At 44.3% G+C, this 19012-nt stretch overlaps 3 protein-coding genes across 7 annotated transcripts in view; 1 reads left to right on the top strand and 2 right to left on the bottom strand.

Moving 5' to 3' along the window:
- The first annotated feature begins 808 nt into the window (after positions 1-808).
- LOC120953560 (polypeptide N-acetylgalactosaminyltransferase 16-like) lies at positions 809-8468 on the top strand. The gene is made up of 4 exons (XM_040373622.2): positions 809-2753; positions 6799-7091; positions 7176-7707; positions 7772-8468. Exons 1-4 carry the CDS (start codon positions 2425-2427, stop codon positions 8415-8417), a joined length of 1800 nt encoding a protein of 599 aa, XP_040229556.2. The 5' UTR covers positions 809-2424; the 3' UTR covers positions 8418-8468.
- A 90-nt stretch (positions 8469-8558) lies between these two features.
- Positions 8559-12331, bottom strand: LOC120953561 (WD repeat-containing protein 37). The gene is made up of 3 exons (XM_040373623.2): positions 11354-12331; positions 10421-11282; positions 8559-10337 (listed from the first exon to the last, which is right to left on the bottom strand). Exons 1-3 carry the CDS (start codon positions 11742-11744, stop codon positions 9962-9964), a joined length of 1629 nt encoding a protein of 542 aa, XP_040229557.1. The 5' UTR covers positions 11745-12331; the 3' UTR covers positions 8559-9961.
- A 3122-nt stretch (positions 12332-15453) lies between these two features.
- LOC120951872 (elongation of very long chain fatty acids protein AAEL008004) overlaps positions 15454-19012 on the bottom strand; it is a 37540-nt gene continuing 33981 nt past the window's right edge. For 4 of the 5 annotated variants that reach the window (XM_040370854.2, XM_040370851.2, XM_040370853.2 and 1 more), the window contains 4 exons: positions 18255-18360; positions 18034-18170; positions 17784-17936; positions 15454-17251 (listed from right to left, as the gene is read on the bottom strand). In XM_040370854.2, the coding sequence (XP_040226788.1) occupies positions 17024-17251; positions 17784-17936; positions 18034-18170; positions 18255-18360 (624 nt within the window). In that variant the 3' untranslated portion in view covers positions 15454-17023. The remainder of the gene's footprint in view (positions 17252-17783; positions 17937-18033; positions 18171-18254; positions 18361-19012) is intronic. The other variant, XM_040370855.2, reaches the window with a different exon arrangement.

Raw genomic sequence — 19012 nt, 5'->3', positions numbered from 1 at the left:
ACACTTTGTGCTAAGATGAATCCATACATTTACTAGCATGATTTAATTGACTCACTCACTCAAACTCCATGTGTACATCTCTATTATGGAGGCAACCATCTTCATACATCTTAGTTGTTACAATTCATTACAATTCGAATAATTCATCTTTGGATGTATGTAAACTGCTGACAATGGATTCGTTTATGTACTAGAAATCCATAACAATATACAATATTGGAAATATACACACATTTATTTTTACTTATATGAGCATTTTTAAATAGCATATTTCAGCATTATTCTCCTTTTGTTGGTTCATCGAAAGATCACCGAATATGCAGCGGAACGCTCGTTGTTTCAATACGAAATTTGAACTAAGGATAGTCATATTGTTAAAAGCCATGCCACTACTACGGAACAGGTCTGCAGGTGTAGCAATGCAAACCTAGTACATGTAAGATACCCCAAGAAATATGCTAGAAAAATAGTATTCTTATTTTAAAAAGCATATTAATGTATGCCTGTGACATTCCATAACCAGACAACGAAAACAATTATCAAATTTTTTTAGACAGCAAACTCTTCTACTAATCGGTATAACGTCTACGCCCGCATAGTCGAGTAAAACGTGCCGCTCCATTAGCATGCAAGCAAATCGAACCTTCCGATAGTGGCGACGGCAGCGGCGGCAACGCCATCCCATCATTTCGGAGGCACGATCGATGGGCGACGAGAGCGAAGAAAATGCGACGATCGGCGGCGCATTGGTTCGCGAACAACTCCGCGCAGTCCCGGCAGATGCTCGCGATGGGCTGGAGTGAGAAAGCGAACTTAGCTAATTCGTGTGAGAGAGCGAGAGCGAGCGATGAAGAGAGAGAGAGAGAAAGAGAGAGAGAGCGCGAATAGTGAGCATGAGTGGACGGCTGGACACGACCGATGATGGTTACTAGATTTTCGAACGCGCGCACCCTACGGGGGACACGCCATCGGAAAACAGTTACGATCTAGCAGCCGGCATCTGAACACCGGAGCACAAAAAGGGAAACGGCCCCACAGTTGCGGAAAACGGGCACAAAGCGTGTACCCGAGAGAACAGGCGAGACCCGCCCAATCCGTTACCGGCGAGAACCCGCTTCGTTCGAACGTCTGGGGACCGCACGCAATCGATTCCTGGCGCCGCCGTTGACGCCGCTGCGACAAAGGTCGGCTGATACGCGTGTTCGCGACAAGCTGCAACACACTTGGAAGCAGGACGATAGGGGAGCAGGGTGCGTGGTAGGGCTCTCTTACGCAGCCGGCAAAGACGGCGACGACGACGACGCGCGAAACTGATTTCGGTGTGTTGGCCTTGGCGCATCGATTGATTACACAGGCGGGCACAGGTGCTGCTAAGTGCGGGGTACGGGGGATTAGCGGTGCGTGTTACGTGATTAGATTTGTTAGTGGTCCTTTTGGAAAAGAGCAGGAAGGAAGCAGGAAGTACGTGTGTGTGTGTGTGTGTGTGTGTGTGTGTGAGTGTGTTTCACAGGGTGCATCCGGCTGCACACATTGTCCAGCACAATTTGGTAGTGACTCAGTTCTCATCAGGCGCTTCCCGTGAACGGATCGATAGTGTGTGCGGTTGATGGGTACGCAGGGAGGTGTCGATTATGCAGTCAGCCTAATTGTAAACAGAGAGTGCCCCGTGTGACGAGTGCGTTTTCTTATCGCGCGCGCCCGCTGGCAAACGTCGCGCTCGAACGTGCGGTCAATGTGGGTTGATGAGTTCGCGTTTGCGATTGTGATAAACGTAGGAAGGAGGCTACAACGAAATAGCGGTGCAAGTGTTCCATTAGCAATTAGCCTGTTCCAAAGCAACGAGCGATAGGGTGGAAGAATTTAAATCAAACATTCGAGACTCATCGCCAGGGCTTGCAACAGACTTACCGCACGGCGCTTTGCGGGAATCCCAACGTGTTGGGACAGCGGGTCATCTGTACATGTTGGCCCCGTACATGCTGTATGTTCAGTGCGAATGAATTATGCAGACGATAGATGAGCCAACTGCTCGACAGGGCGTGCGATTCTCTGTGGTAGCGGCGATTCACAGTGAAGCCAAGTAGAGCATACGCATCGATCGGTCCTTTAAGATAGATCACCGAGATAGAAAGTCTTGCTCATGGTGCAAATTAGTCTAAATTGAAGTGCCTACAACACCCTACCCTGCCTACAGTGTTGCCTGTATTTGCCGGGCTTTGCAACGTGGCTACGATTGAGCTCAGTTGCAAGATCTCCACTTTGTATAAAGATTCCAGTGGCGCAACGAGACGAAACACGCGCACACACCAACGGATCAAAGTGCTAATTCGTCTTCCATTTTCCCCCGTGAACAACCGATTGGCCCACCCCCTTCATCGCTTCGACCCGAGAGCCAAACAGCGAGATGCGAACAAGACCGGCGCGATGAAGATCCAGCGCAAAAAACCGATCGCCTTTCTGCTGATCGTTGCGTTCGGCGTCCTGTTCTTCTGCAGCGACAACCTGTATCTGTTTCACATGGCGAAGGTGCGCCGCAAGGTGGTGGAACAGGAGCAGAATCTCACCGTCGGGCTGGAGGTGGTGCAAAGGCTCTGGCAGGCCTGGGCCGTGCCGGAACCATCGCCTCTGCAGTCCGGGGGCGGTGGTCCAGTTTTCGCGACCACGGCGGCACCGTTCGAGCAGCATCACTTCAACCGAACGGTTAGCGACCGGCTCGGCATCAGTCGACCCATTCCAGATACGCGCCATCCCAAGTAAGTAGCTGGAGAGTTATTATGCGGGATCTTACTAGTGGTGTTTGCCGGGTTGCTTCAGTTTGTCGATCGTACTCGGGTGCGGGTTTGGAAATACACACTGTACGGTGTGTGTTTATTATCTTTTGCGCAAGAATAGTTATTGTAAACTCATGAAATAGGACTGAAGATTGGTTAAAGGGAAATTTGATTGTAATGGCGGTAAATGCAAAACAATTTTTATTGAGATTAGTTACAATTGTACCCACCTTAAGCTTTGCCTTTTTGACCTCCTTAGCTTAGCTTAAAGTAGTTCTTATCAATGAACCATGCTCAATGTGTTACGCAAACATTCAACGCTTCTCAAATGCGGATCGCGAAGTGACTGACTTTGTAGCAAACGATTCGATTGGATTACGTTTGTAAACAATCTTTACCCACTCACATTGGCTCCCTCCTCTGTTCTTGCGTCTGTTCATGTACAAACTGATTCACCCCGCACGTGGTAATCTCTGGGTGAACCGCCAAGACGTTACCGTGGCGCTAGGGGGGCACTAAGACATTCCGCTAATCAGCAGGAACGAATCACTCTGTAGACTCTGTGTGGATATTTCCTCACCACCTCGAGTTATTGACCTCGAAGCAAAGCAACAGTAGTGGCAGGTTCTGTGGGATAGTTGGCAACATTTTCGCATTACAACTACAACAGCACAACAACATAGACAAACAGTCAAGTGTGTTCCGCAACTCATCGAAATTGATTGACGATGGCGCCGAAAGGCACATAATATAGGACTTTGATCACGCACGATCGGGGCAAAACGTTTAAATATTCGGCTTTGGTCGTATTTTCAAGTATAAAGACAATATATAAAAAAAGAAAATTAGCAAAATGATTCACGGAATAAATATTATCACGCAATAAGCTTAGCTACATGCGGATGTTTTTTGTGAAGAAAAGTATGAGTAATTGTTATATTTAGAGTGTGTTTTTTATCAGAACGAATGACCCAAAACCAGTTACAGTTCATGCTGCGCATGAGTTCAGGCTTTAGTTATTACGGGTTGTATTAGCAAAATCATTCTGCTTCCAAAAATTCCCCCAAAAAGAAAATGAATGAAGCAAGGACCGAAACAGATCTTGGCGACGATTAGAATTCTTGAACTCAAGTACGGAGTTTTATAAACTGGTTAGGTGCGTGGTTATTATATTTTTTTCGTTTAAAAGCTCTGTTTAAGAGCATCCCAAATAGAACTGATTTATGAGGCATTTTATGTATAGACATAATTGTCGTCAATCATTATGCAGCACCTTACCTACCATCAAATAAAAAACTGACGAGCTTTACTGTCTAAGGGAAGTTTGGGCAATATGGGCATGGTAACGGTTTTGTTGAAACTCCAAACGTAATGAAGGGAACACGATGATTCATTGATTCAATGATAATAGTTTCGAATCTCTAACCAAATCCCCAAAGATTCGTAAGATCAATGGATCTGAATAATTCTTAAATTGTGCAAAGTACATGCAGTAGTCCTCAAGATACGCGGATTCGGAAATACGCAGTTTTATAAATTTGTGGGTTATTTGAGCAAGTACTGATTCAACTCATCAGTTGTCAAGTACAAAATAAATTCCCTTTTGATGGATTTTTTTAAATCTTTCAAAAAGATATACAATTGTAAACGAAAGTCATAATTATATGTGATAAGTGACTAAATACTATAAACTTGAGCAAAATTATTCGAAAATTATTCGTGTATTGCATTACTTTCCCCCCATTTCAACAAACGTCTGTTTTTACAGTTACTAATATTTATGCAAATTTTTATGTTCTTAGTATGACATTCTGTACCTTCATAATGTTGATAAAGCAGGTTATTTTTCATTTATGTGCCCATTTGACCCCGTGTTCCCACAGCTTAATGAAAATGCATCTCACACCCACACGCACGTAGCTGGCTGGGCATTAATTACCTATCCTTTTTTGATTATGCGGATAAGATAATTGAAATTCTTTGCTGTTTACAGTTTCGACCGCTCAAATAGTGTTTTGTTTTAAAGGAAAATGCTTCATTTCCGTCACGGGTGTTACATTAAAAGAAAACTCCTTTTTTGTATCGTTTGTTGATTACAGGGCTTCTGTATCAGTGAATCAAGTGTTATACGATAAATTCGCTATTTAACGTATGAGAAGCATACTAGTTGGTACTAAGTGATACGGCTTTCTATGCCGTTCTTACGAGAAAAAAGTTGGTTATATGGCGTACAAATACGGTTTCAAACGTCACTTTTAAATACTTCAAACTATTAACAAATGTTACTATCGTTGTTATACCATTGTTATACGAAAACTTAATAGTTAAAAAATAATTAAAGTTATGCGCAAATCTCGTTATGCGAGTGTCCTTTATAATGGCCACATGAATGACACACTATGCAAATGGTCTACAAAAACAATCTTGCAATCATTTATATGTCGGATTAATAAGAACAAATCAGAATTTGAATGTTTCATTAGATAAAATAAATAAAAAATGCAATATGTGCTGTAGCGATAATGCATACGTTCAAGCATTTTTAATTTATTTTGTACACATAGAAACCATATAGCGTACACGGAAACGCAGAAAATAAATTATATTCAACAAAAAAAGTATAATAATAAAATTAGGATAACAATATCAAAGTATTTTTAAAGAGTTGGTCGAAAATCTTATTTATCCATTACTGAATCTAATTATCTATAGTTTGATGCATGAAACTTTCAGCTATTTTGTGCGAAATGTAGCTAAAAATGTTCAATTTCATGTTTAATTTAATCATCACCTGAGTAAACCTATCATCGGAGTAAACCTATAACTTTGGAAATTGCTTCGGTTAATTATGACATGTCGTTATATGTCAACTAGTGTTGGGTTTAATGAATCTTTCATTGAGATTCATTCATATGAATCTTCAGTGATGAGTGATTCGAATCTCGAGTCGAATATTCAAAGATTAATTTATCTTAATGAATTTTAGAGATGTATGATTCCTTTAACTTTTATGAATCCCTAGAAATTCGTAAATCTTTCTAGATATTTCTAGATAACTTTTGAGATTCATGTATTTTTTGAGATTAATTAATCTTTCGAGATTCATGAATCTTTCCAATCGGGATTCAGATTCATTGAATCATTCCAAAGTTTCATTCAGATTCATGAATCTGAATTACCCTTCACTAATGTCAACAATACAGCATGTCCGTAATTTTAAAATAAATAAACAAATAAATAAATAAACAAATAAATAAATAAACAAATAACCGTTGTCGTGCTCACAAAGTCAAATGCTTGGAGATTCACACAAAATACAAAGTAAAATGAAATGTTCAATGTTGTTGTTCTTGGTGGAGGGATTCCGAATCAGCTCAGCCTTCAAATCGTAGCCAATATCGTATTTGTAGTCCATGTGCGTTCCTTCAGTGCCACCATTTATGGGCGTACAATGTGTCATAAAAGCATTCGATTTCGAATAATAGAGTAAGTTATTACAATTTGACCAAAGCATGCATAACTCAATCTAATTAATTTATGCAATCTGTTCAGAAAATTTATGAAAATGAAAACGTACCAGCACACATACACGTATCACTCTACATCCCGTCCGGAGGTTCAATGTAATCCGCTAACGTGATGAATGCATGATTAATTTTTGTCGGTCGCGACTTTGGTCATTCACAGTCCCAGGGATGAAGTGATCGTGGTAAAATTTAAATAAGCATTCCAAATATTTTGATCCATCAAGCTTCTTCAACAGCGAGCCGACAGATATTAGCGTTTGTTATCAGCTGGCGTAATGGCTTGCGGAGGAAGCTCACGTGTTGAATAAACTAATTTACATTTTCTTCATCGTTCGCATATTTCCTGCTAGTAGAGCATCAATGCCTTTTCGAGGCTGGTGGACCTGTTCGTTTGGCTTTCCATAAATTTCATCGGAATCGAAAGAATGTATTGCGTTGATACTATGACACGACGCAGGGTTAATGGAGTGTGTTTAATAATGCTGCCTTGTTCTCTTCAGTTGTTTACAGCGCACCTACCTCACGACGCCAGGGCGTACCACATCTGTGATAATAACGTTCCATAACGAGGCGATCTCAACGCTTCTGCGAACGATTGGCAGCATTCTGCAGCGCACTCCGCTGGATATGTTGCACGAAATAATTCTAATCGATGACAGCAGCACTAACCACGAAGACAACGCCCAGCAGCATCCTGCAAAAGACGATCGAAGAGAACAACGTACGCTGCGATACTATGAATTACTTGCTCAAATTCCACTCGTCCGTTATTACCGGAACACAGTGCGACAAGGTAAAACACGGCACGTGCATCCAACACTCACCAATAAAATGAGCGATGCTAAAGCGAATTCTCTTTCTTCTTCCCAACCACCAGGATTGATACGTTCCAGAAACATTGGCGCAACGTATGCAAGTGGAAGTTTTGTGCTCTTCCTGGACAGTCACTGTGAGGTGAATCGGGGATGGCTGGAACCGCTGCACGATCGGTTAGCGATCGACCCGACGGCAATCCTTAGTCCGGTGATAGACATCATCGATCCGCACACCTTCGAGTATCGGGCCAACAGTGCCCGGTTGCGAGGCGGCTTCGACTGGAGCCTTCACTTTCGCTGGTTACCGATCGCGGAGGAGGAGTTTGAGCATCGCCGCCATGATGAGTCGCTACCCTTCTACAGTCCTGCCATCTCCGGTGGGATATTCATCGTGGCGAAGAGTCTGTTCCAGCAGTTGGGTGGATTCGACCCGGGGATGGACATTTGGGGTGGCGAATCGCTCGAGATGTCCCTGAAGGCGTGGATGTGCGGGGCGCACGTGGAGGTAGTACCGTGTTCACGCATCGGGCACGTGTTCCGCCGAAAGCATCCGTTCAGTTTTCAGCCGGACGGTAGCCATTTGACGTACCTACGGTAAGAGAGTAGATTAATGTTCTTGCTTGACGATTGTTTAACGATTCGCTTGTTACCGGTTTAGCAACACGAAGCGTGTGGCCCTTGTCTGGATGGATGAGTTTAAGAACTTTTTCTACGAAACTCGCCCGGAAGCAGTAGCGGTCGATGCTGGATCGATCACCGAACAGCAGGAGCTGCGCCGTTCACTAAACTGTCGCAAATTCAGCTGGTATTTGCAGAACGTCTTCCTCGATTTGCGCCTACCGAACGAGAACAACGTTGCGTTCGGTCAGCTGCGACACGGTGAACGCTGTCTCGCCCTAAAACCAAAGAGAAGCCTAGTCTCGGCCAGAACGCGTAAGCACGTAGCCGCGAATGACGTCACGCTGCTGGAGTGTGTATCGCGCGAACCGGACGGCAATGAAGGCCAGATGCATTGGGCGCTGCATAAAACCACCGGTCAATTGCGCACGGAACGGACGATTTGTCTCACTGTGCGCAATGGTTTTGTACTGACTGAACGATGTCGCCAGAAGAGCACCGTTGCTCCAGCGGGCGAGAATAGTGGTGGACAGCGATGGCAGCGAAAGGGTGGTACGCTTATACACGAGGCTAGCGGCATGTGTTTGGAAAGTCTCGTAAGGGAAGATGTGGGCGCATCGGAGTGCCGCCGTGGTGCGCCATCGCAGCTGTGGAGTTTCTCCGTGGAAGTGCAGCAGCTCATGTAGCTGTGGTTTGGGGCGTGAGCCGAAAATATACAACGCGTTACTTAAAATTGACTACAGCGGTACTTTTCTGCTTGAACGAAACTATTTAAGCTCGGAAGAATATTTCTTTCCTTTTCTTGATAAAATACAGCACAACTGGAAGGATTTTCGTTAATTGATAGTGTTTCCTTTCTGTAGGTGATGGTGTGTGTATGCTTTATCGGTTGACATCACAAGGTTACATTTGAATTGAGTACCACCAGTGCATTCTTACATACATTTGGTATTGAGTGTGCATTTTGCATTATCTCCCTCAAATGCTTCAGCAAATGCTGCGCGGGTTTAATATCTTCCATTTTTATGCTATTTATCAACCGTCCATCAACGCGCGAGCCACGTTAGCGATGAAAATAAAGAACTCCATAGTAGTAGGATCCATCATTGGCAATATCTTACTGTGATGTGTTTGTTCGCTGTTGCATTGTTTGCAATACTTTCGTCTTCATTTCTTGCCTAACATTCCCTAGGGTAGTGCGCAATCCTTACCTAACAGAGTTTAAACCCAATGAACCCGTACCCTAGACTCCCAGAACTCGTTTCAGACCCATACACCTAACACATAAACCAATGCCAATACAAATATAGTTCGGATGTAAGGTTAACCCTCTCCTCTGCCGTCTGATAAAGTACGCTTTTGCGGACTGCAATTACAGATTTTGAATTGTTTTTTTTTTTAGTTTAGTTTCCTATTGGTGGTTATAGTGCCAGTATAATTTATAATGAAGGCAATTATGTATGTTCGTCACTCATTTCAAGGTTGCAAGTGTTTGCAAGCATTCATGTATTTCTATTCGAAATGCTTCAAGTGTGCAAATACCTGCGTAATTTTCAAGCACACCCAAGTACCTAAACTTCATGAGATTCTTCTCGTCTGGACAACTGAAACACAAAAACACTGTCCATACAAGACGAAGTAATTTTGAGTGATCGACAATGCAGGTAAATTTCAACACAAAAAGCCATTTCCTTCACTATAGTTCTTGGTTGAACCATTTTGTCCAAATGTTCGATAAAGTACATAACATATGTAGCGTTTGGTAAATAGACAAAAGTTCATCAATAGTGAGAGCCCATTTTTTCCATCTATACTGGACAAGACAAGACTGATGACATCAACACAGAGCCGCCAATCCGAAACCAGCAAATTGTTCGTGGAGGATCGATGAGCCAAGAAGAGGACGAGTAATGAATCCCTAGTGAGTATGGAAAATAGGGGTTAGTCACGATTCCAATGCAAAAATTCCTTCGTTCCTTCGCAGCATCACTGGGCCACTTATTGTGTGTATCGTATTGTGTTATGACTAAGTAGTTGGTGACTATGCTTTGCGCAAACGAATCAAAAACAACGATTATCAAGTGAACTAAAACAATGTAACAAACGAATCAACTAAAAAAACCTTGTACTCCTCGCTCTATATATGTATATCGTTACCTTTCTTTGTCACACTCCAGCGCATCCCCAAAATATCTGCTCCCTCTTTGCCTGCACATTAACATTAAATTACTCAATTATCTTTGGGTGGCAAGCATACGCCCCAGCCCAACACTCGCCGATCGAAGCCGCTCGAAAAGAGATTGCAGTTCGAGCTGATATCCTCCGTCCAGGCGACGGCCGATACCATACGGCGATGACCCTGGCGGCTCGTTCGGGGTAACCGGGCAATACGTTGTCCGTTCAGATCGAACAATCGAATATGGCGATTATCGTGCGGGATGGCAATCACGCCGCTGGCCGACACCGCCAACCGATTGACGGCCGAGTCCGTCCGGATGGTCGTTAGTGCGGAACGCATGTTGCGCAGCTCCCACACCTTCACTGAGCGATCGTCCGATCCGGAGACAACTTTATCATCTCGCGTAAATACTGTCGAGGTTACGTTCCTGTAAATGGTTGGTAAGAAATTAGTATGGGTTTTTTTGTTTTGAACCGATCCAACATTCCATTGCCTATAGAGTGTGCTTACTCGGTGTGTCCTTGAAAAACTGAAACCGCCGGAATGGGGTCACGGAAATCCCACAATCGGAAGGTGGAATCACGCGAAGCTGTCACAACTAGCCGCTGACTCGGGTGTGCCGATGCGTGGGTCAGCTCGTGATCATGTCCACACAGTGGATGTAGCGGCTCCCGTGTCTCCACGTCCCACAGAATCGCTGTCCGATCCCAGCTGGCCGTTATGACTTGATCTCCACCCGGTAGCCAATCAGCCGCCACTACCACCGCCGTGTGTCCACCTGGTCCAGAAAATTCACACAGCGGTGTTCGCAGCACGTCAATCCGTTCCTTCTCTTCGTACGGTCCTTCCTCTTCCTCTTCGAGTTCCTCCTCGGAGGAATGTCCTTTCCTGGCTGGCACTTCCCAGTTCACGGCGGCTTGCCATATCTGGGCGGTTGCGTCGCCACTGCCAGTCAACACAATGTCACGCGTCGGATGGAACTTGATCGAGTTGACCGATCCACTGTGGCCCTGATATTGCAGCAGACAACGACCCGTATCGATGCCCCAAATGCAGGCACTGTGATCGGCCGAAGCTGTACCAATGATGGGCTGCCCAGCTTTCGTACTGACCTGCCAAACGCCGTCCTTGTGGCCACAAAATTCACGCACGAGCGAGCTGACGACAGACTGTGCCTTGAAGCTGGACACTATACGGCTCGTCTGTGCGCGAAGCTTGTGTCCGGCCTTCACCTTGCTGCCGGCACTGCCCAGCTTCGATTTGAAGCTCTTGTTAACCGAACCATCCACCTCGAACGCGTCCTGCAGTGGAAGCCTTTCACCGACGGTAGAGTCACGCGGTGTACCTGCGACAGCTTCCAACTTTTCACGCACTATGGATGAAAAGAAAATGAAGAATGAACGACAACATAGTAGGCGACACGTTCCGTGATGCGGTACTTACAGCTCATATTTTCGGCATGCAGTAATTCGAATTCTTTTTCGATCTGCGAAAACAAATGATGCAGTCTGGCACGGAACGGTTCGTCTCCACCGCCCAATGACGTAGGCATTATGTCCTCGGCCAAACTGCCCAGCTTCAGCGATCGTTTTGCGGTCAGCTGTTTGCCCATGACCGTCGCCCCGCCGGTTCCACCTGCGGCCGCACCAGACATTCCCTGTCCGGTGGAACCACCTCCTACACCAACAACCCCAGCGCTGCCCGCTGGTCCACTGGCTCCAGTGGCACTAGCCCCGGTCGAGCCTCCACTAACTGAGGAGGAAGCAACCGCCGGTTGCTTCGACGAGGAACCATCTAAGGGCATTTTCTGACGACCAAGCAAATCTAAAGCCATCGATTTTATCGAATCCGCTACCGTGAGCTGGTGCCTTAATCCGTATCCGTGCGCCACCACCACCAGCGTTGCGCTCCGGGAGCGCTTGCGATGTCGTGTGCGGTGTTGTCGTTGTCGTCGTCGTTATGCAAGGTGTGCAAATGCGTCGTCGATTGCCTCCTCCTCCTTTCTCGAAATGCCACTGCCAATGTGTACCGACGGCGTTGCTGTTATGGCTGGCTTCAAGGCAATTGCGCTTGGCAAAATACACCCACTTCAGCCCACTTTTCTTGCTCTGCTCGCACAAACTCACTGAAGGTCAGTATTTCCCAATCAATTTCCACCCGTACACACACGGAACCAGCAGACGAAATCTCACCTAAACTATCATTATATCCGAGGAAAGGTGAAATTGAAACTGCGTGAAACGATTTCAAATGGATGCAGATCGCGTTTTTCTCCGTATGATGCACACGCCAAGCAGTCAAGGAGGAAATTACCCGATAAAACACACTGAAGCAGGGACTAGAAGGTAATCTTTCTCGCGCTAGTTGTCGAATTTGTTTTGAGCCCTACTTTTCATCGAACAGACTAGAGATGAGGTAAGCTGTCAAACAGGGCAGAGGTGTCGAACACAGAGCCCAAGATTAACGAAAACATAATTTATAATGCATGTTCTTTTGTAAATATGATCTGCAAATGAGATCATTTAGCTCACGTTCAAGTTTAGCTGATGTTTTATGTAAATTTTTAGTAACAGCATTCAAGAGCTAAAAAAATCATTCAAATTATGGTCTCTTAAATTATTTTGAATGATGTTTGACAGTACCGTGTGTTGTGACGTTTGAAAGCTATATGACAGTTGCTTCTTGAGCAGCAGCTTGCAAGTGTGTGTGTGGATGTGTGTGTTTCGTATTTGTTGATATTTTTCCAATCATTCTGGCGGACCAGTGACGTCATCAATTTTAGAATCGGCACAATGTAACGGAAGCTTCTTCAAGCCTCGGTGCCCTGTTTGCCGTTTGCAATATTCAAGCATTCTTCTTTTTGTTGCCATACTGATTACCAATGGCAGCTTTACAGTATAATTCAATATTGTTGTTTTTTCTTTCCGACCCATTTGGGCTAGAACTCTTTCCATGTGCGGTATGTAAATATTCTTAGCTTTTTCTTCACTTTTCTTTATTAAATCCCCTTTAGATTTCAATGTAGACGCCATGACATTCTCCTTATATGTAGTTAGATGTTTATCGATGGTTTCGACGACAGCTTGTCTAGCACCAATCACCGCCGTTACGTGGTCTTGAGTCCTCTTCCATTGTAAACATTAAATGATTTTTTTTTGTAACATACCTTTTATTTGTTGCTCGCTTATTGCTTGCTCTATTAATTTGTACGGCTTTTTGGATGCACTATAGTCATGACGTAGTTGATGGCACTATCTTCATCACGTCGGAAGCGTTGATGCGTTTTCCGTGCTGGTTCGTTGCCCAACGTCCTGGCACATACACTAGCTTTCATTTGCAGGAAATCTTCCTGCAGTTCTCTCATCAGACATTCGAATCGGTTGATGCGAGTCAGGTATGCTTCGAGAACATCCTGATCGTGCTCGGGTGTTGTTGTTCTCGTGCTCTTGCTTTCCTTCAGCTTGATGTAATCTTCTAACAGTTGATCGTACTTCTGACGACTCACGAACTCACGATGATGATTGGCCTCTAGATTGGTTGTTGGAGCCATTTCTATCGATTCCATGTTGTGTAAGTGATGCAGGACCAATAAACGATCCCTTCTGGTTGGCGAACACTTCACGAATGAGCTAATCTATCGCAACGACAAGCAATAGCACAAGCTGAACGGCAGTCAGTCCTGCCAGTTAGTCGGTTACCATCCGCCCAAACAGTTTATCAGCGAACGATTACGGACATAACAATGAACAGAAAGTGTTGATGCGACGCCAGATAAACGGAACTCAAATTGGTACCATGTTTTCTACATCATAATATACGCAAGACACTGGTACGTAAAGCGTAAACAAACCATATGGAGTTTGTTATTTTTACCAAAATAGTGCAACATGTTCCGTACTTGGGGGATAACCAGTTCACGGTGGTTACTTTATAACCGTCCAAACTAAAAAGATAGTGAAGCCGTGTTCGTTCGGTAACGTGTCTGATAGCTGGCGTTGTTGTTAGACGTTGCTTTTGAAAGGCGCTTTAGATAGGAGATTCGCGAAAAACAAACGTCGACAGTACTTATCAGCTTCACCATATGAAGATAATTAATTATCTAAGCTTTTAGCAGTTGAAACACAACAACGATGCCTATGTACTATGTTAAAAAAACAGCTGTTTCTCTTATTAAATTTAACTATTTAATTTTACAATTTAAAAACAGATTAGATAATGCTTTACAGTTTAGATGTTTATTTCTTTACCGTGAATAGCAGCTGCTTTTGCGAATTCTTTAGTAGACCATTCGAAACATGGTTTAGCTGGAACCGGCATCGATTCACCGTATAGGTACATCCCTTTGCTTGCCAGACCAACAACAAATCAACAGTAGAGTTTAAACTCAACCATTAGAGCTATGTAACAAACCCAACGATTGACGACTGATGAACAAGATCTTCAAGATTGCTGTAGATTGCGCTATGTTAGCTCCTGTTTTCGGTTAAGCAATGAAGAAGAGTACTATAATAATATTTATGCCTAAACACCGAAGCATGGTAAATATCTACAGAGCTACTTTGCAGCTGTTTTGCACCGCCCTTTACGCCTATCTATGGTAATAATGGTTTCTAATCATTTCTGCCCGCAGAAAACACATCTATTAAAGTTCCCGTTAATCAGCTATCGTTACATCAGACAGACATAGACGTGTGCGTGTGCGAGTATGGCGTGGAGTAGTAATTATGATCCATTTTCGATTTTTACGCTCTAAACAAATGTAGCTGTAATTCTGTTTGTCATTGCATTAACTTGAATTCTATTTGACACTTTACATCCTAAAAACATCGCGTCTAATTGCGAAACACACGTTACAAAAATCCTTGTATAGTATCATTCTTCTTTTCTCTAGTGTTCTGATTTTTTGCTTTTTATATTCCGTTGGGATTGTTCGTGGTGCAATATTGTGAAGGAGGGTTTCTTGTTTGTTTGTTTCTTTGTTTCTTTGTACATAAGATTTGCCGTTTCTAGCAGCAATAGCATGTTGGTGCTTGTCTCCCAGCGAATGCTTTCGCCATTTAGACGATATCTACATAACGAACATTGACCAGGTAGTGTAGCACAGTAGAGTGTCTTCAGTAATGTCAACCATAATATATGAGAAGTTTTGTGATCTGTGATACAGGAAAAGCTACACAACAATAGGATTTCGATCCCATTTACTTGTTTATATACAAAGTAAGGTCTTCGGATAAAGAGGGGATTCCTTCTTCGGTGGATTTGTCAGCTAGTCGTTCATTATCTTTTCAGCAATTTGAATTTGAATTTGAAACACTTGCTTTGCGTTTAAGTTGATCTACTCCAAGGCAATAGACACCTAGATTCTATTTAAAAAAAAAGCTTTTTCCATGTTGAGAAACACTTCAATCCTGCTTTAAAATGTCCTGCTCTCTGTCTACCGTTTCTTATGGTATCAGGAATATTAGTTTTGCCGCATCTTTCTTTCGATCATACGTATTCACACAGACATGAACATGTACCTTAGAAAGCGTACATTTTACTGCTACATTTCAAATCTTCTGTATTTTATTGCCGAAAGTGTCCTTCAAAATAAAAAAAAATCCTTAGACTTAGAGCGAAAAAAGTAGATTGGTATTTCACTTATATGTAAATATAGGACACCACACATCACGACAGGTATACGGCAATTGCACCGGTAGGACTGGTGGAACCTTGACTGGTGATCGACGGGAAGCTCAGATGGGTGAGTTCGGGAGAGGATTTGGAAGGTTGGACAGGAAGGATGGAGGGATGGATGGAAGGGGGAGCAGGTGTCATGAAAGCGCCAAAAGACTTGTGTTGACACACGGAAAAATGGTTACTAAAACCCTCGCGGGTGGATGCACCTCAGCCGATCGCTGTCGGTTATACGTTCTCACTTATGCTCTGCTCCTATTTCCTGCTCACTAGACCGAGCGCGCAGTATACGTGTTTGGGGTGCGCTATGTGCACGGTCGACTCAACAAGCAAAGTGGGACGACGACGACGCGTATCCGTGGATCGTCAAGCCACACCATCCATAACTGCTGGATTGTGACATCGCATTGTACAACACGTGTGTCGTTACTGTAAAACACGCTTACCATACGCTCATCAAGCATACACACATACACTCCTCCCCGACGCATACATACAGACATCTTGTTTTGCTTGAACTTTTTCCTATGAACTATATCCTTGATTTTATTCGACCGTTGTTACGTTCCCATTCTCTTACTAGCCCTTAAAAACGAACGCTATGCCTTGGCGCTTGCCACATTCAGTTCAGCTAGCTGGTTTGCGCGTGTGCTCTGGCTAGCTTGATTTATTCCTGATTGTTGCACCATCATTGCACCTACGGCTATTACATTTTCGTCGCTGCATTCTGTACACAAAACCTGTCAGCTTAGTTTCTGTCTAACTTTGCATCTTTCTTCTTCTTCTTCTTCTTCAAAATAAATCATCACTATTTAAACACCATTGTAACTTTCTTAGCAACTTAAAAAAGACAAGAAAGGGAATAAAGCTGCCCGGTCCTCTTAATCTCCCACTATATATGCCCAAAGACATACACGACCAGTTCGTTCGCATGAAATCGTAAATAGACCAGAAGCCGTAACATTCACGCCCGTATCTATTCCTTGCCCTTTAGCAGCCTTCCTCGCGGTTGAATGTTCTTAGTAGGTTTGTCTCTTTGCGACGTGTGTGCTTGTTCCAGTATGTTTGTTTGTTTGTTTCAGCTCCAGGGAGGTAGTAGTATTACGGATAGGCATAAAACCAAAAATTTAATTAAAAAGATGCATATAGCAACACCATCTGATGCGGTGAGGTCGTGCAATAGATTGCGAAACTGAAGGAGAACAAAAAAAGTAGCAGAACGAGTATCATCCGCAACGGTGCGGGATTTCGGTTTGGTTTTGGAATACGCGATTAACCAGTGGCATCTACGATACCCTCCCGTTTGCACACACGTGCTAACACACACACACACATACAAACACACACGGTATGGGGGGATGGGGGTTCCGGGGACAATTTTACAATAAATTAATAATTAATTACAAGAACCGAATCCGGCCTGCCATATTCCCGCTATTATTGGGCTGCCGTGTGCGTGTTCGTCGCCGGCCGTTGCGTCAGTTCCATCTCGGCGGGAAGGTCGCCGCGGACGTAGTAGTCGGCCGCCTTGTTGCCGGTGCCATTGCTGAGCGTACCGTTGGCGCTACCGTTGGCAACGTGGCCATTCTGCTGTTGCTGCTGCTGTTGTTGTTGTAGCAGAAGCGCCTCAGCTTCTCGCTTCTTGGCGGCGGCGGCCCTCTTCTGCTGTGAGTGGGAGAAAAGGCGAAAGAAAACAGTTAGAACCAGGGCGGCATACAGAGTGGGAAAATGAGCATTCTCAGTGATCGTACTGATGATATTGAGACCGAAAGTATATGAGAAATAAGTTGAACGGATAGCGATTTTAGCCACGTAGATAAATCACATCGCGATCGCACTTCGACAGGCGAATGGTTGTCTAAGCGTGTGTGTAAAGAAAGGTTAAAAAGGAAACGAACGAAAAAAGAACAGGTTTTCCAATCGGATGATCGGGGTTGTTTGTCAGAGAAGTGCGAAATGCAAAAACGTTCCCAAACAAGTAAATCTGTCATTCGGGCTTGGATGGATGGTTGTGTTGCTGCCAAACTTATTGACACCTTTTCTTCCGTAGAAGACGGCTTTCATTCATCGGAAAGGACCGATGTAAGAGCATTCAAAAAGTTGTTTAATTATCAATGGCAAGCTTTGTGGAATGGGATACCAAAGAATACGAGGAGCATTTTGGGGCGTTCGCTTGGACTCCATAGTCTGTACATACCTTTTGAACTTTGTATGTGTTCTGGTAGAACTCGTTGAACAGGAAGAAGAACATCACAGCGTGCATTCCGATCCACCAGACGAAAGCTTTCGGGTAGTTGCAGTCGATGAACAGCAGTTGGAAAGCGTGTACCATAATCAGGACGAATTGAACCTACAACCGTGGAGGAAGATACATTAGCATTAGAGAGTTCCGCCGCTACTGCTGGGCAATATGTGTCTGTAGCCCTTTGTATTGCGTGTCCACTCACCATCTGAAGGGCGGTTAGGTATTTCTTCCACCACAGGTATTTCTGGAATTGCGGTCCGAGGGCAGTAAACAGATAGTACGTATACATTACTATGTGTACGAACGTGTTCAACAGACCGAAGAATGTGCTGTGACCGCCTGAAGAGAGAGAGAAAGAAAACAAGACGATTCCTCGGCGTTAGTAATTGAAGCTATTTGCGTCTGTCATTCCGGTGAGCTTACCTGGAGTGAACTTAACACCGAACCACACCGACATTGGCATACATCCGTGGTGAATGACGTGCAGTGTAGACACTTGACTACTCTTTTTGCGCATCACAAAGAAGAACTGTCCAAAAAGGGAGGAAAAATATAAGTGATATTAGGCATCAGTTGATATGGCGAGGGCTAACGCACTCGATGGCACTCGTACGTTCGGTTCTCATTGCTCATTCGACTCATTCTTGACAGGTTGGGCACACGGTTGGGGGGGGGGGGGGGGGGGGGGCTTTGTAGAACGCACTACTGACCACGTTCTCGATATGAGACATCCCAAGGCAGTCCAGTTGCGTTCACGAACATGCCATGCGCATTCACGGACACGTTTTTTCTAGGGTACACACCATGCAGCAAGTTACCATCATGACCCGATCAGCGCGGTTACTACTTATATGCGCGGCGATCGACCTGTCGTCGCAAGTAATACCAGCTGGGTATCGCGCAACCATATACCTTTGTTTGGTGTGACGACGGTTGGACAAACTAGATCATCGACATAAATTAGAGCCTCCGCCGGTGAGATTGGTGATAACTGTGAACATACAAATACAACGATGGGTTAAACCCAATAGCACACATGTTTATTTGCGTATGCCAAAAGTGTCCAACATTCGCAACTTTCATTTGCGGCGATATCGTCACACCAGAGCCCGAAGATGGGCTCAAACGTCGGCTGACGGGAGTATGCGCCTTTCCCAAAAACGCTGCATAAATTGCGCATG

Source organism: Anopheles coluzzii, chromosome 2 (genome assembly GCF_943734685.1).
Source record: "Anopheles coluzzii chromosome 2, AcolN3, whole genome shotgun sequence".
Taxonomy (NCBI): domain Eukaryota; kingdom Metazoa; phylum Arthropoda; class Insecta; order Diptera; family Culicidae; genus Anopheles; species Anopheles coluzzii.
This window is presented reverse-complemented; position numbering and strand designations above follow the sequence as displayed.